This window comes from Malaclemys terrapin, chromosome 2 (assembly GCF_027887155.1).
Source record: "Malaclemys terrapin pileata isolate rMalTer1 chromosome 2, rMalTer1.hap1, whole genome shotgun sequence".
Taxonomy (NCBI): domain Eukaryota; kingdom Metazoa; phylum Chordata; order Testudines; family Emydidae; genus Malaclemys; species Malaclemys terrapin.
The window spans coordinates 205,976,839-205,994,979 of NC_071506.1; the positions used below are offsets into that span (position 1 = coordinate 205,976,839).

Below are 18,141 nucleotides of genomic sequence, written 5' to 3' on the forward strand. Positions count from 1 at the left end.
TATATTGCATTTGGAATAGAATTGTTTGCACATCTCTCCTTTTAATTTAATTTAAGGCCAGGTTCTGCCTCCATTACGTACATTGAATATTAAAGTCAATGGGAGTATTTGAGTAATAAACTACTGATACTACTCAGCTAATTAATATGAATCAATTCTATGGCCTGTTTTATACAAAAGGACAGGTCTGATGAGTCTGTGTTCCCTTCTGGTCTTAAAATCTCTGCAACTGCATATAAGGCTAGCAGAATCTGGCTTTTAATTGTTCAGTGACTCTATTATAGGCTTGGAAAAACAGGAAATATGTGTATGTTCAAGGGCAGAATTTATTAACTCTCAAAGCTTTAAAAATATTCATTTTTCTTCTTTATTTGCATATAAGCAGAGACTTTCCCCTGCCCATCGCTTCCATTTTTATGCATACAACAAAGGCTTCTTGTTTGCCTGAGACAATAGTTCATATAAAACAAGATCAGTCAGAGTGGAATTCGCTGGTTTTCTCACACTTCTTGGTTCTTGAACCACTGTCTTCCCCTTTATGATCAGATATTTGATCCTTTTCTCTAGATTAGTTGTGCCTGAGACATTCTTTTCAATAACTCAGCTGTGCTCCCTCATTGGCTCATGCTAACTATCCTTTTTATTTTATTTTTTACCCGTCCCTCACAAGAATCCCTGTTGCTTTAGATAACTTTGTGTTATCCACTTCTCTTTTGTGGAAGTACATTCCAGAAAAATTATATGCTCTTTGAAAATGTTAATTTTTGTCATCCAGAAATCCTGGTTGAAATCCTGGCCTCACTAAAGTCATTGGTAGTTTTGCCATTCAGTTCAGTGGAGCTTGGAATTCATTCATTGTATTTCAAGAGTTCATTGTTTTTTAAATATCATCCTACAAAAATAATTTAAGTGTCCATTGTGTGTATGTGTGTTTAAACTATATGAAATTATACACAGTATCTTGCACATGATTAGAGTTAATATGAGACTTCACTATCCAAAATCTTCTTAATTTAAAACAGCAGTTCCCAAACAGTGAGTTGCGACCCCAATAGGGGTGGGTTGTGCCATCAGCAGATGGGGTCGTGGGGTCCAACAGACCATATTCGTTGTGTGAGATGATGCCGTCTGCCCCCAAATGTTTCCAGACCTGCTCCACAAATGCCATGCCAGGAGGCTGACATTTTGACCTAAAAATGATGGCCTCCACACATCGTGGCCTCAAGGATACAGTGCATGTGAGGTCATGTTGTGCGGAGGCTACCATTTTTGTAAAATGGGTGCCTCCTGGCGTAGTATTTGTGGAGCAGATCTGGACATGTTGGATGTGCAGAGGTGGCTTTGCAGATTCCATTTTGCCATTTGCACCATCCAACTTTGCAGATATCCAGGTGAGAGACTTGAATCCAGAAGATCCTTTTCAGTAGGCAGCAGCTTTATCAATAGAGCATCCTCTCTGCCTGAGCTGGTAGGAGCCTGTGCTAGTCTTTTCTGAGATGGGAATCTGCAGTTGCTTGTAAGTACCTTAAGGCAGGGCCCATATCTTCTTTTTATGCTACCCTGAGTATACTGTTGGCACTCGATAAAGAATCAATGTAACTTGTTGGGTCTGTGCTGCAAGTTCCTGGCTGACAATGAAATTATTCAGCCTCCCACATAGGTGATGATGGCTAAGCATCTCAGCCAGATGAAGGAAAGTTTGCATCCTTTTCCCTCAACTTAAACATGACAAAGTATGATTGGGTACAAAACCCCTTTCACTGCAAGCCTGATGCTATGGATTTGCCAGCAGCTGAAATCAAACAGCTCACTGAAATTTCCTGCAGTGGATTCTTGTGAGGAACTTATCCCCAACTTTCTCTCCTGGAGTTCTGATTCCCTGCCAAGAGTGAATATCCTGCACTCTCAACTCGTGCCTTGAAATTGATGGTGCCATTCGTGAGCACATATTTGTGTGAAGCTGGATTCAGTTCACCTGTGTCCATCAAATCTCAGTATTGATCTTCTGTTGATGTTGCATCATAGATTAAATGTGAAATTTATCACACCGCTGGACTTCGAGAAGTTGTGTTGCAACACGCAAGACTGTGTGTCACATTAGAGAGCATTAAATAACGTACTTAATGTGTAAATTCCTTTAATTCCTTGATCACTGTGTTGCGTTGTTGCTGTCTGGGGTCACAGCAAACAGTGTCTCAAAACGGTGTCATGCAGGCAAAAAGTTTGGGAACCCTGATTTAAAGTGAAATCACTGAATGCTATTTTCTAATATCTTATGGAAAGCTGCTAAACAGGCTTCTCCAACTTTTGATTGCTAAATTTGGCTAGACTGCACAAAGTTCCTGTGGTTCATTCTGATATGTATTTGACACTTTGGGAGTCGGAAGGGGATGGAGACTTGATTTACAAATGTTTCCAGGGACCAGAAATTAGCCCCGGTTTTAGGGGAGTGTGGCGTTCAGAGTTAGTGTGGTTGCAGAAGTTTGAGTGACAGCTGCTTGCCTTGAAAAGTAGTGTGCATGTCACCATATTATTCCAGTTTTATGCAAAAATAATTCCATTGAAGTCAGCGGAATTATACTTGCATAAACAGGACAGATGTAGTAATCAGCCTCAGCTCCTTTGTTTGTCACTTACACCCATTTGGTACGAAGGAGAAATTAATTTCTCACATTAGTGTGAGATTGTGAAACGAAGGGTTAGTATTTCTGGCAATAACTGGTTAAAATTTTCAGCCAGGATAACTGATATACCCCTTGCCGCTCATTCTGAATTCCTATCTAGAGAAGAAAGGTATATCTTCTGTTTGCAAATCCACATGAATCAGAGCAACTTACTGGCAAGCATTTAGAGACTAAGTTGTTTGTTGTTTTGAAAGTAATCAGTTGAAATCATTTGGACTGCTCACATGCTTAAAGTTAAGCACAGTTAGGTGTTTTTTGGATTGAGTCTAGAGTGCCAAGCACTTTGCAGGATCAAACCCTCTTTAAGTAGTTCAGTTTGTAAGAAGAATCAGAAATAGTTTTTCTTCAGGTTAAGCCTGGGAAACCTCATACAGGCTACATGAGAAACAATGTCAATAGCCCCTTTGTTTAGTTATGTTGAGGTAGACTGAGCTGCATCCTACATATTTGCTGTGTGTTACAGGTGATATTCTTAGTGCCCTAGCTAATGTCTCTGGACGTAAACATCCATCAACAACTCAGGCCAAACAGCTGAAGATGTGCCTTCCCATGATGCCAATAGTTCTTCACCTTGTGACATCCCAGGTAATTATTTTTTAATTAGAAAACAATGTAAACCACTGTATGCTCCTTAAATGCACTTTATGTTGATTGTAATTGGAGTAGGCCAAATTCTGCCTTCTTTACATGAAGTCAGCATTAATTGAAGTCAGTGGGATTTCCAGCTATGTGACAGAATGAAGACTTGAGCCCTATTTGTGAAGTTACGTTTAGACAATTCTAATGATAAAAACAAAATAAATGTATTGCTTTTTTAAACACACTGTAAACTATGCTACATTTATCACGTTTTTAATTATTTACTCTTATGCCAAAACTCTGCTCAAATAGGTATTCCGTCCCCAGATTGTAACCGAGGAGTTTCTTTTTAACTATGGAACTTTGCTTGTAAGTAACAAGTTCAGTTATACTAACATTTTGTATATCAAGAATGTGTATACTCCTTGGAATTAATCTTATACAATATATAGGATAGTTGTAATAAAAATGGAATTGTCTTTTTTATTTTTACTATATTAAATTTGACTTCTTAGCAGAAAATGTATGGTCTTCCAATATTATATTTGCTTAAAAGACAAAAACCTAATACAATGGCTTTCTCCATGGAAACAGTATTTAAGATCAAATGTCATGAAGGTCATTCAAATAATGAAAAAGATAATTTAGAAGTTTCATATAATATAACTGAATGTACGCTCTGCATACTGTATAATTTCTGATAAATGCATAATTTCCTAAGTGCTATGAAAGATAAACTATAATACTCTGTTTCAGTTCAGTCATATTTAATAACACACATGCTTTTTCTAGTTTAAGGATATGGCCCACATGAATTATGTTATCATTTTCTCCTTGCCAGTACATTTGCACTATATTTAGTTGATGAAATGCTGAGCAGCATAAACTAGAGAGCTAAGACATTTGTCATGTTCAGCATCTGCTGTCTAGCTTTGACATTAACAATAAAAACTGTACTGGATTTCAAATATGCCATAGAGCACTGTAGTTAAAATGAAGTAGTACTTCTGTATTGTATTGTTAGTTTCTAGTATGAAAGTGATAGCCACTGTCAAATGAGAAAAGTGTATTTTAAAAGTTGCGCTTCATGATCAGACAAAATATTTTGAAGGACACATTTTCAACAAAGTGCTTAAATTAGTGATTTATTCACATGGTAGATTGCAAAAGCTCTTGCTGCAGACTGGTTAGATTACTGTTTCACTTTTTCTTGTTCCTCAGAGTTTGATGTAGCCGAACGTGTCTGTGGTTGAAAAGGTAGTGTTCATAAAGACTGTTTTTAGAATGACGAGCATTAGAATTAAGAAAAAATAATCCAAATTTTAAAAGTGGAGCTGCATAGGGTTTTTTTCCCTCTCTTTAAATTTTTGTAAGTGAATTTAATTTTTATGAAAGGTGCTAGCTTGACCTTTGTGGAGATCGAAGTCCTCTATTTTATCCACAGATCAATTACAGCTCATGCAGCTGTAGTGCAAGTTTCCTCACTACTGTCCTGCCAACTTGCCTCAAGTGGGTACTAGAGAGATCAATTTTAGTTCACTTTCCAAGCTCTTTGGCTTCCCTAATACAGCTAATAAATTGGCCAGTTAGTGTTAGCTGTAGTTTTGGTTTTGTGAAGTGGCCATTTGTTGTCTTTGGAAAAGAACCAATATCTTCCCTTCAAAAATTATTTCATGTAGTCACAAATTCCTGACAGATAATAACAATTTACAGTAACTAACTGGTTTGAACTAGCAACCTAGACATGAAAAAGACTTATTTTTCATCAATAAATCTCTGCGCTACAAAGTTTAAAATAATGATCCCAAATAATTAACCAAATAGAATTTATGTATCTGTAAACTTAAAATATATGTTGTTGTAGTTAAAGCCAAATTCTGAAATATCAGCTCATCCTTCACTTACCTATGGAATTTTGAATTCAGAATTATTTGTATCCCCTGCTATGGTTCATATAATCTTAAATGCGATAAATAATGCAGACGCAATCCTGCAAGAAGTTGGGCACTCTCAATTCCCCTTGATTCCACTTCACAACTACATCCTCAAAGAAAAGTTGGTGAGAAGGATGAAAGATCTTATCAAATGCTTTGTTAGCCCAAACTGGTTCGCTCTAGTCAATATTTTAGCTTTATGGTGAATTGATGAAACCATATATGAAGGCAGTTGGTCGTCGTTTTTGGGCTTCTTTAAATACAGTTTCTATAGTGATTGATGAAAGAATTCTATGTAAAATTTATTCTTAACCTTCTGTTTATATTAGTTGAGGATCTGGTGATGATGCATGGAAGAATTTGCATATGTTTGGCAAAATAATTCCTCATGGAATCCTCTCATGAAAGCATTAGGGCCATATTGTCTCTGTCCCTTTTGTGCATGTTTGAATAGGAAGAAAGTGAAGTTTCAAGAAGCAGATGCCTTCAAGTAGTGTCCCTATGGGTGCTCCACCCTAGGTGTGCTTGTGCCCCATGCATCTCCGATCAGAGATTTTAGGTAGCAGTGTCTGTTTGGCCCACACATGCATTCTCCCATCTCATGCCCCGCAACAGGGTTATATAGCGCTGTGTGGGCAAACCGCCCTCACTTCCTTCTCAACCACCTCAGCAGCATCCGAATTGAGATTACCTCACTTGTATTTTTTTTCTTCTTTTTCGAGATAATTAGTTCATAGAGTTTCCATTAGTTCTAGTACTCCCTTTTCCTTTTTTTTTTGAGGAGTTTATAATTTTTTTTCTTATTAGAATAGCATCCACAATTATTTTTTTCTTGGTTGTTCCCTGTGGGGAAGTGGAACCTGAAAAGGGTATGTTTGGCTCCCCTGGGTTTAAACATTGCCTTCCTGTCGAGAGGCTATCCCAGTCAATGATGGATATTCATGCTGTATACGCTGTCTCGGGGAGTTACACATCCCTCAAAAGTGTTATTTCTGCCTTAAATTAAAATAAAGGGCCAGAAAGAACCAGGAACTAAAACTGATGGAGAGTTCTGACCCCAGCCCAGGGACCCTCCTTGTACAACGGTCCTTGAGAAGGCCTACTCCATCAACTTCTTTGGCATGACACTCCCCCATGGCTTTGAAGAGGAAATCCCTGGATTCCTCTCAAAAAGTCACCAGAAAGCAGACTTCATGTCCCTTGGGTAGAGAATCTACCACTAAGAGACGATCCCCGGCCAGGTCAACCACCTTGGCACCCACCGATCTCCAGCTCAGTACCTATGAGGCTGCAAGTTCCTCAGGTATTGTCATTGCCAGAAAGCCTAAGGACTCGAAGAGTTTGGGCTCCGGAAGATTGCCACTGTCGGGTGAATGGAATGGCAGAGAGAGAACAGCTTTAAAATTGGTACCGACAGCGTCCCCTAGAGCCTCAGTACCTAGTACGTCAGCTCTGCAGAAGGCCAAACCAACACCTACTGGTCATTCATCAGTGTAAGAGACCTCCAGTACCATCAGCACCTTCTACATCAGTCGCTTCTGCTCATCTTACCTCAGCAGTACTGCCCACCATCCTGGTACCACAGGAATTTTGCTTTTCCAGGGTCTCGATGGTTTCAGAAATGCCTGAGTGTCTCCTGATCGGCATCAACACATTCCGATACCGACCACCCCTTTCACTGCCCGGACAGACAAACAGTACTGACAGTCTCTCATAGCTTCCATAACTGCTCCACCTCTGTGAAGTGATGAAGAGGAGGACGATTATGACAATTTCTCATCAGTTTCTCACATTTCTGTCGAAGGCTCTCCTTTCCACTATCAGGGAGCTTTCCACAACTGCAGAACCAGCTTACTGTCTTGAGAGAGACAGCCCACCCAGTTGATATGGTTGCCCTTGGGTGCCCACATCCATGTCTTTTGCACCACATCAGTAGCCTTACAAGAACAAGTGCTTGGAGGCACCAGAACAGCTTCTCGCAAGGCTCAGTATTATCTCCATTGTTGTTTGACTTATATTTGAATAACCTACCATATGCCAGATCTTGTGAGTTTTATGCAGACGACATATGCCTCGGCACTCAGTTCCACTCCTTTGACATACTTAAGTGATTTGAATGCATATATGGTGGCTATGGCTGATTATTGTTGGTGGTGCCTGATGCCAAGTGTGTTGGGTGTCTTCCACTTAGATCATGCACAAGCGAGCAGAGAGCTGAATATAGTTCTCAATGTTTAGCGAATAAAGCATGATTCACATCCAGTCTATGTAGGCATCACGTTGAATAGAACTCTCACATGTTGTGACCATCTTACAAAAACAGCAACTAAGGTCAAAACGCTCAACAACTTGCTTGGAAAACTGTCCGGAATGACTTGGGGTGCCAATACCCAAATGGTACGCACTTCAGCCTTGGCACTGTTATTCAGCTGCAGAGTACTGTGCTCCAGTATGGGCTTGCTCATCTCACACAAGGATGATCGATGTGCAACTTAATTCCACCAAGCGTATTATTTCAGGCACTCTTAAGTCTACTCCTCTACCGTGGTTACTGGTTCCTCCACCAACTTTGGCATGCAGTTTCAAACAATTTCAAGACTTTATCAGAAGGCTAGCAGACTCCTTAAAAATTCTGCTAGAAGAGATTAAGGAGTCGCAACACAGGCTACTTGACATCGTGCACACATTCTCATCTCTCCACATTGCGAGGCCTTCCTGCACTCAGCAAAAATAATATGGCATACCCCAGCAACAATACCTCTCACCTATAAGAGCGGGGAAAAAAATACTATGTTCCCTCCAAGGGCTCAAGCTTTTTATTTTCACACCCATCCCCAAACTCCCTTATTGTCAGTGCTGTAAATCTACATGACAGACAGCACCATGCTAAATCAATGCCATATGATGAGGATTTTAAATATCTGGATTTATTGGGGTAAACAAATCACAATCATCTGCTATTCTGTGATTTAGGGTAGCCACTTATCAAACTCCCATGGCAAAGTATATAATATATTAATTACTCCAAACTGAATGCCTTTACTGGCAATCTTCCAACAGACCAGAGGGAGCAATTTCAGATGATCACTGCTGAAGGCCAACTCCTTGCAAGTACATCTCTGCAGGCCTCTCTAGCCACTGCTGACACAGCCACTACAACGGTGGTCATGAGGAGGGCTTCCTGGCTTCAACTATCTGGCTTTTCAAAGGAAATCCAGCCTACAGCGGAGGTCCTTCTGTTTGAAGAATCAAAGTTGTTCATCAAGAAAACTGATGAATCCCTCCACACATCAAAAGATTCTAGAGTCACCTTGTGCTTGTTAGGAATTTACATGCCTACACACAAAAAAAGATTCAGTAAATCCCATATGGTGCAGAGATTACAGCCTACTCAATTCTCCTTCCCCCCGACCCGAGGCCTTATGAAACCCAGCACAAGAGATTGTAGAAGAGTACACCAAGTGCCCCACAAGCATTCACTTCATAACCCTCTATATCTAAACATCAATTTTGGTAGGTTGGTCAAGGGCCCGAATTACCACCCCCATCCTTATCTGTTGCAACAATCCACATGTTTCTCTCCCTTCGGCAACCACCTTGCTCTTTTTCATTAAAACTGGGAGCACATAACTACGGACAAATGGGTGTTGGAGACCATTTCTACAGGATATTTTATCCATTTTACCTACCTACCTCTCTTCCTCCCCCCCCCCCCCTTCCCTTTTCAGACACCCTTCTCATGAGCATCTTTTACAACCAAAAATGGACTCACTCTTGAACCTGGATGCTGTAGAACCAGTTTCCGCACAATACAGAGGGAGGAAATTCTACTCCAAGTACTTCCTGGTACTGAAAAAAAAACACTTGGAGATCTATTCTAGATCTAAGATCACTCAACAGATTTGTGAAGGTTCAGCGATTCAAAATGGTAATTCTCACAGCAATAATTCCATCTCTGGACCAAGGGGACTGGTTCTCAGCTCTTGACCTGAAGGTTGCTTAATTCCATATTGTGATCCAGCCATCCCACAGAAAGTTTCTCTGATTTACTCCGGGTTTGATCGCTTTTAATACAATATGCTCCCATTTGGCCTATCTTCTGCGCCCAGAATGTTCTCAAAGGTCCTTTCTGTGGTAGCAGTACATCTTCGCAAACAAGGAATTCTGATCTTTCCATGCTTAGATGATTACCTTCTCAAGGCATGCTCCTTCAACAAGGGTTTGATGGTCACACAAGAAGTCATGGACCTATTTCTCTGACTGGGACTACAATTAAATATTCAAAAGTCCGTATTAACTCCTGTACAACATCTGGAGTTCATAGAAGCCTCCTTCAATGCAGTAGAAGCCAAAACATTCCTCCCCTTGCACAGATTCAGCACTCTGATCAATTTTTTCTTAACAGTCTGGGTCAGCCCTCGGACTGTCTCCAGCTACTGGGACACATGGTGGTGGGCACCTTTGTAATAAGCCTTGCAATACTTCACATTGGGACACAGGTCTTCTGTATGCATTTCAACCTAGAACTAAAAAGGTCAGGATTATCTCTAAGCTCTGTCAAGGTGCACTTTGTCACTGTCACAGCCTTCCCTCATCAGATAGAGGGTTATTCTGTTTTCGCTCATCCCACAACCAGAGGGTTTCTCAAAGGTCTAGGTAATCTCTTTTCACAAATCGGATGCCCCATACTGACATGGGACCTCAATTTTGTTTTTCAGTGTCTAACAAGACCTCCCTTTGAACCCATGGCCGCTGCTCCCTTCAACACCTCTCTATGAAAACTGCCTGAAGAATAGGAGAGAGGGGGGCTCTAATGGCATACCCCCTCTTTACAGTTTTTATTTTTTTATTTTTATTTTTTTAAGGCAAGGTGACATTACGACCACATCCCAAGTTCCTGCTGAAAATAGTGGACATAAATACTTCCACATAAACCAACTTATCCACCTCCCAGTTTTTTCTGAAACTGCACCAAGAAAAAAAGAGATTCAACATTGCACACAGTCAGTGTAAGGAGAACACTAGCCTTTTATTTAGATAGGACTATGACCTTCAGGAAATCTTCCAGACTGTTTCTCTCCATTGTGGACAGATCTAAGGGATCCTCAGTCTCCAAACAAAGAGACTCTAGCTGGATATCAAGCTGCATTACCTATTGCTATCGGTCTCACAATCTTCAACATCCTTCTAAAATATGAAATCACTCCACGAGATCCCTCTCTACTTCCATAGCCTTTGTCAAAAATGTTCCTGTTGTAGAAACACGCAGAGCTGTGACTCGGACATCTGCTCATACATTTGCTGAACATTATGCAGTGGCTCATGACTCAGCGTCCAATGCCATATTTGGTTCCAATGTCTTATCTGCAATTCTGGATTCTACACTGAAGCCCCATACTTCCCACAGGAGTACTGCTGGAGAGACCTAGAATGGAACACCCATAGAGACACTACTTGAAGAAGGGAAGGTTACTTACCCAGTGCAATAACTGTGTGGTTCTTTGAGATGTGTGTTGCTATGGGTTCTCCACTACCTCCCCTCCTCCCCTCTGCTTTGGAGTTCTTTCCAGTGAGCTCTGAGTTAGAGAAGGAACTGAGAGCAGTTCACCCATTGAGCACTATATAGCTCTGATGCAGGGCACGAGATGGAGAGAGCGCATGGGCGGGCTGAATGGACGCTGCTACCTAAAATCTCTGACCTGAGGTGCTGGGGGTGCAGGCATACCTAGAGTGGAGCACTCATTGGGGGGACACCTCTTGAAGAACCACAGTTACTGCACAGGGTGAGTAACTTGCTCTTCACACCCCTCTCCCATCAGATAGGATAAGCCTAGAGCTTCTGCACCTGACCACCTAGTGGCAGAGATTATGGATGGCAAGGATCAAGCTATTTTGACTTTAAAGTAGGAATTTTGGCACTGGACTTGATTTGTCTCCTGTCCCTCTTCAATTAAACATAACACGAGGATGGTTAATGATATCCTGGAGAGCCATTCAGAAGAGACTGGTGTATACCAATGGGCACAATTCAGTCAGTGCAAAATCAGCACAGATTATGGATTTCCCAAAATGGTCAGATTTTAATTTGTCACAGATAAACAAAACGCTCTCTCTAAAGAAATTAGATGAAAGGTAGTAGCTTTCTTCAAATGAACAGGCAGACATAATGATAAATTGCCTTTTTTCATAGAAAATTAACTTATTAGACCTTGATGTTCATCCAAAATAATTGTTCTTTAAGTATGTGTCAGTGTGGATCCCACTCTAGGTACAAATGTGCTCTGTGCATTCAAGACTGAGTTTTTTTTTTTTTTTTTTTTTTTTTTTTTTAATAGCAGTGTCTGTTAAGGCTGCACATGTGCCCTATGCCACCTCATGTCCTCCATAATTCCTTCATTGTAGATTTTTCACAGACAACACAACAGCCATGCACTACATAACAAGCAAGAGGGCACCTGCTCTTTGCCCTTCTGCCTGTAAGTCATCAACTTCTGAAATTGGTGTCGTCAGAACAGGACAACACCAGGATTCAGCAACAAGTTAGCAGGCAAGCAGTCTGTGACCAGACATGAATGGCCCTTGCACAGATGCATTACAGAACAGATATTTCATTAGTGGAGATTCCCCACAAAAGATTTTTCTGCCCCAATGGTAATGCAGAATGTCATAACTTTTGTTCTAGAAAAGGCCTGAGTCCAAATTCATTACCAGATACCTTCCTCCTTCAGTGGAATAGAGGCTTGTTTGTATGCCTTTGCATAATTTCCCCTGATTCCCAGGGTGAGTCCCACAATCATTCTGTTGGCTCCTTATTGGCCAAGGCAGCTGTGGCTGACAGATCTACTGCAGATGTCCAGCCTCCAGGCCAACTCCCACGCTGCCTGGAACTTGTCTCACCGAACCATGGCCAGTTACTCCACCCAGAACCATTGTCACTGCACTCATTGTGTGGCTGTTGGATGGCTCAGTAACACAGATAATGGCTGCTCCCTACAGGTCCAGGAAATCCTGTTTCAAAACAAAATGACATCTTCTAGATAACGTATTCTTCAAAATGGAAGAAGTTCTTGAAATGGGCAGCCCAAAAACTCCAGATCTCATTACAGAAGATCCTTGACACCCTATGCAAGCTGGTCTTCTGCTCAAATCTAGTAAAGTCGGCCTCTCAGCAATTTTAGCTTGTCACCCATCTTTCTTCTCTCTAGTTGGTCAGGAATTTTTTTATGAATACTTTTTCCCCCCAAAATGTCAATTTGTTGAAACCTAAACTGTGAACTGAGGCAAGTTTTGACAAATATCCTGACTCAAATTTCGGGGAAAAAAGTTTTGAAATTGTTGAAATGGGATCTTTCAGCATATTTTAAATGAAAAGCTTCAGTTTTTCCAGTCAAAACAACTTTTTTTTTGTTTTGAAATTTTAGAAATTTGGACTTAAAAAAAAAAAAAAGGGGGGTGGGAAGGTTGAAATCGAAATGAACATTTGATTGATCCAAATCAAAATTTTTGGGTTGAAGTGGGATGGGAAAAAATTTGAAATCTCAAAAATTCTCTCAGGATGGGAAACCCGTTTTCTGCCCATCCCTAATATTCTCACCCTATGCTACTGAAATTTCTTAAAGGGCTTCTACATGCCTACTAGTCAGAGAACCAATTCCTGCCTGTGACCTCAATATAGTCCTCCTTAGACTCATGGATTTTCCCTTTTAACCTTTTTCAGAATGCTCCCTACATCACCTCACTAGGAAGGTGAACCTCCTAGTCTTTCACTCCAGCCAGAACAGTGAGTGAGCTTCAGGTGTTTATGGCTTACCCTCCCCAAATGATATTCCATAGGGACAAGGTGATGCTAAGACCTTACCTGAAATTCACCTCCAAAGTGGTTTTAGAATTTCATCTGAACTAATCCATCAACTTGCATTTCTTCTTCCTGAAACCTCATTTGGCACTGGGAGAAAAGAAATTACGCACCCTAGATGTAGCCAGGACTCTACATTGACAGGAGTAAACCATTCAGACTGTCACTCCTTCTGATGGACACCACTTATTTAAAAAAAAAAATCCATCTCACGTGTATGAATCACATGTGCATTTACTGTGGGATCCACTTGACAGTATCTCAAGGGATCACAGTTACTTTAAGGTAAGTAAACATTCTTCTATGACTGCTCTGTAATAGTTTAAAAACAAAGATATAATGCTGTTATTGTGGATAGAAAACTCCTGTATGCATTTCTTAGGTATTAGGGAAAAGGTAGTGTGTTCTGGATGCACTTCTAACAATGTTATAGTAATACAATTTATCATTGACATCCTCAGGACATAAATTGAAAGTTCTATGAAAATTATTGTATAGCTTTTACCGTAATACTGTATAGAAATGAGGTGTATAACTTGAAGGTCAGAAAGATGATGCCAAAGCAGTACCTTGTCTATGCAATAAAACTCTATGACTTGATAAATATAAGTAATAGTGTATTAAATTCTGCTAAGAATTATTCCTTCTGTGGCAAGTAAGCATCAATAGCATGTCTTTTGCGTCCCCTATGAAAGGTGTATATACATGCATAAAAGTGAAGTCAGAAGAGAGGAAATGAATTAAATAGCCCAAGAACAGTGGGAATAATAGTATCATATTTACTTATCCCAAATCATTAATATTTTATTCACTGTGCCTCAGAATGATGATTTATTTAGGTTATAAAGTATGCCTTTCTCTATGTACTCCTGCATGTAAGTGCATCCATACAATATGCACTGTGTGTGGAGATCAAAAAGATGGCACAAATTACAGAAAATTACATTTTCCAGAGGGTCTTTGGTCTTTTTCATGAGCTATTTTAATATAGCAGTATCCAAGAAAGTTCAAAGTCTCTTTTTAGAAAATGCAAGCTCTGTTACTAATAAAGTACACTATTTAATTGCTTCATATTTATCAGGAAACTTCTTGACATTAGTCGAGTTAATGGGCCTTGTTGTACAGTACTTTTGAGTATGCAACACCTTTACAAAACTGCAAAATTATGTCATGAAAACTAGAATACAAATGCATTCAACTTTCATATATGAAAAATATTAAATATGGTTGAGGATAGCATAGTTTTAATGAGGATGCTCTGAGGGGTGTGTGTGTGAAAAACATTTGTTACTCTTTGTTTCTAAACTCGTTTTGAATGTGTATTTTTTTTTTGTACAGAATTTTATCAAATCAATAGATTTGGGAGAAACTAACTTAGATGGAGCAATAGGTAAGTTCATCTATGGCATTCCCATATCTTTATATGAATGTATTCTTACCAGTTGTGCTGGAACAATGTGTATAGTGGGGGTGCTGAGAGCCATTGAACCAAATGTAAACCCTGTATATGATAGAAACCACTTCAAGCCACGGGGTGTGGCAGCACCCCCAGTACCCCTAGTTCTGGCATCTATGATTCTTACTGTAGCATGTTATAAGGAAAAACAATGCTTCTTTTATGAACAGGTCAAACTGCATCAGAAGAACTAATTAAGACCACTTTATCAGCATTCGAAGTGGTAACACAGCATCCAGTCTTGTTGACGCTCCACCGCTCAACAGTAAGTCCTGGTAGCACATGAAACAATTGCATACGTACTGTCTGAATTCCCACTAACAAACGGAATGTTTCAAGTAGTCAGTAGTTATTAGGGTCAAGACTTAAAATATGTATGATCAGAAAATAGAAACAAAGTTTTAATTATTTTTTGATTGAAAAAGATTTGTTCATTTATAGAAAGATCTAAATTTAAAAGGTGAACAGAAATATTCAGGTTCAATTTATTATGTCCAATCAGTTGAAAAGGTGCAAAAAGAGTCAGATATTTTGTCCAGAATTAGCTCTGGAAATCTGTTCTAAAATGATTTTGTATTAGAAAAAAAATGGATTGACCACTTTAGCCACAGAACAAGAACAGCACTGAACATCTGTGGAAGTTTCCCTACTTCATTCTGCCAGTATGCCTTAATCATGACCTGAAGAGATTCACCTCTAAGAGTAAAAGGGTATTTCTGCCTTCGAGCCCATTCAATCCTTGTTCTTTCTGATGAGACTGCTACCAAGAGTACCAATTAATGCTGGTTATGGTATTGATTTTTATTATTATATGGACACTTGTTTACTGGAAATTGGACTGAACTCAACAGCCATCAAATTGAAACAGTCTTTGGTCATTAACAAACTGAGCTGGACTGATATGAACACGTGGCCTAGAGAAGAAAAACTCTGTTTCAGTTCTCCAATCCCCTTTTGGTGTGTGTGTTTTTCAGCTGACTGTTAAGTTGTGAAGTTGTAAGGACTAAAAATACTAAAACTAACACATACAAAAAAGATGAGCTGGAATTAAAATGCCTGTTGTTATTGTTGGTTTTTGAATAGTGTACAGTAAGCAATATACTGGGTGTTTGCCAAACAGTCAAGAAAGTCTGGTCCTCCATACTAGAAGCTCAGAATCAGGCCTTGGCTACACTTACCAGCTAGTTCGACGGCTGGAAATCGAAGTTCTGGGTTCGACTTATCGCGTCTAGTCTGGACGCGATAAGTCGAACCCGGAAGTGCTTGCCGTCGACTGCGGTACTCCAGCTCGGCGAGAGGAGTACCGCGGAGTCGACGGGGGAGCCTGCCTGCCGCGTGTGGACCAAGGTAAGTTCGAACTAAGGTACTTCGACTTCAGCTACGTTATTCACGTAGCTGAAGTTGCGTACCTTAGTTCGAATTAGGGGGGGTAGTGTAGACCAAGCCTCAGATAGATAAGTAGATAGAGGTTAAGAGAAGTGGAACAGGGATATAAAATTTATTTTTAAGTCAACTCAATTCACTGCAAGCAGAATTGCAGAAGCAGTTCTTGAAGCAGAAGTTAAGTAGCGATCTGGAGTGAATTCAAGTGAATGTTATCTCAGACGCTTAACAGCATGTAAATTCATTGTTAGACACCATTCCAAGAACAACTGCTGTTTCTTAAGATAATGGTTCTGTGGTTTTTAGTGTGTCTTTAGTGTGACCTCCATAAAAGTGAGGCATGTTTCTTTCAAAAATATTAACTGAAATTTCAGTACCTTCTTTCAGTGCATTATATTAATTATAAGGTCTGTTTTTTTCTTAAATAAATTGCAGCAAGAAGGCAGGTGCCTTTTTAATATACATACTCGCAACATATTGTGACAAAAAGTGAGGAGTGACTATCCCACTTTACTTCCAAATTATCACTAAGCTGTATTTTCACTGTGCTGTAGCAATGTCCACCAAATTGCAAGCTGGTTTGCTGTAGATTCACGCCCTGGTTTGCTGTGCAGTAACTTGACATGTAGACAAACTCTTCATTTGTTTCCTAGCTCTGCATAGATCAAAAATGCTGCAAGAATCCATTTTAGTCCCAGCCTAAGAAAGGGCAAAGTCATGTGGGTTTTTATTTTTTTTTTTAATTTAACCAAACTTTTTTCACTTTAAAAGATATTCAATTTTTATTCAGATATTTTGCAAAGTTTTGTGGTAGTGTTTACTTTATCCAAACAATCACTGTCAATAACCAGAACTAATTTTCATGTCCACCCAAATGCTTGTTAAAATTTATGAAGTATGGCACTTTTGTATACAGACAGAATCCTTTTCCAGTTTTCAAATGGATGTCTTTTTAAAAAAAATATTTATTAACTGAAAATAACTACTTCCATTGCTTATGAACAATTAGTTTTGAGAAAATAATCTGTCACTTGCCTGCTTCATTTCCATCAATAAGTTTTCTCTTTCTCCAGATCAATACTAGTGTCCAACAAATGGCCATTGAGACCCCATATATAGTGAGGAAAGTGCCCTGAATTTAGTATGCTAGGTTGAAGAGATCTGTTTTAGTCCATCATAACTGATTGTCGTAACCATGTCTGCTGCTAATAGTGTGAACTGTAATTAGCTTGCATCTGAAGAAGTGAGGTTCTTACCCACGAAAGCTTATGCTCCCAATACTTCTGTTAGTCTTAAAGGTGCTACAGGACCCTCTGTAATTAATTTACCACTTGCGGGGTCTAGTGTGCTAATTATTTTGGAAAGTACAGCTTACCATTACTGTAGAGGAAAGTGCTACCTCATCTTACATGATGCATACAAAATATTTTTAGAAATACTGTTACTCAAGGGATACCTTTTAATTGCTGCAGGTTGGACATGACTGGAATCTATGAATATAAATGCCAGCACCCAAAGGAACTTAATGCTTTTTTGAAAAGTTGAAGCAAGACATGTTCACAGTTCCAGATCAATACTTTAAATAGAAAAGTGGTTAATAGGATATCCTTTTACTTGCCAGAAATGTGTATCTTCGATAGGTCCCAGAGGTTAGGATAGTTCCTTTAGACAAAGTTGCCTACCATCAGTGTGTCATGAATAAAAAAATAAGCTAAAGCCTTCTTGAGTGGTGCATAACATTTGCTCCATAATAGCAACATTAAAATTGTTTTAGTTTCTAATAGAAAATGAAGAAAACACAATGTTTATCTTCATTTTAAAATAAGTTGTAAAGTTTAAAAATAATGATGTTATGAATGCTTTGGACTGACCGGCAATAGTAGGTTGACTTTCAAGCACCATATTCAGTTGCTGTGGACATGTGACAATACAGTATGATCAAATTCAAGTTGTTCATTGAAGAGATTTATTTCTAAAAGTGAAGGAACATGTATTGTTAGTAGGGTTAGAATAAATGGGGAATTACTTGGAATTAATCAAATGAAGGCCAGTACAGAACAATTTCTATGTGGAGTGATCAGTTTGTCATTATTCTGTCTCTGTAAATAGAGCTTTTTATTTTAAGACAGTTTGTGATGGTTAGGCAGTTTGAATGTTGTTAACAATAGGGTATGTCTCCACTTCGAACTCAGGGTGGGATTGCCAAATTGAGGAGACATTGAGCTAGCATGCTAAAAATAGAATGCAGCC

General features: G+C 39.4%; 1 protein-coding gene across 3 annotated transcripts in view; it reads left to right on the plus strand.

Moving 5' to 3' along the window:
• ULK4 (unc-51 like kinase 4) overlaps nt 1-18,141 on the plus strand; it is a 408,326-nt gene that overhangs the window by 134,403 nt on the left and 255,782 nt on the right. For all 3 annotated transcript variants that reach the window (XM_054019573.1, XM_054019574.1, XM_054019575.1), the window contains exons 24-27: nt 3,148-3,269; nt 3,576-3,632; nt 14,391-14,442; nt 14,679-14,773. In XM_054019573.1, the coding sequence (XP_053875548.1) occupies nt 3,148-3,269; nt 3,576-3,632; nt 14,391-14,442; nt 14,679-14,773 (326 nt within the window). The remainder of the gene's footprint in view (nt 1-3,147; nt 3,270-3,575; nt 3,633-14,390; nt 14,443-14,678; nt 14,774-18,141) is intronic.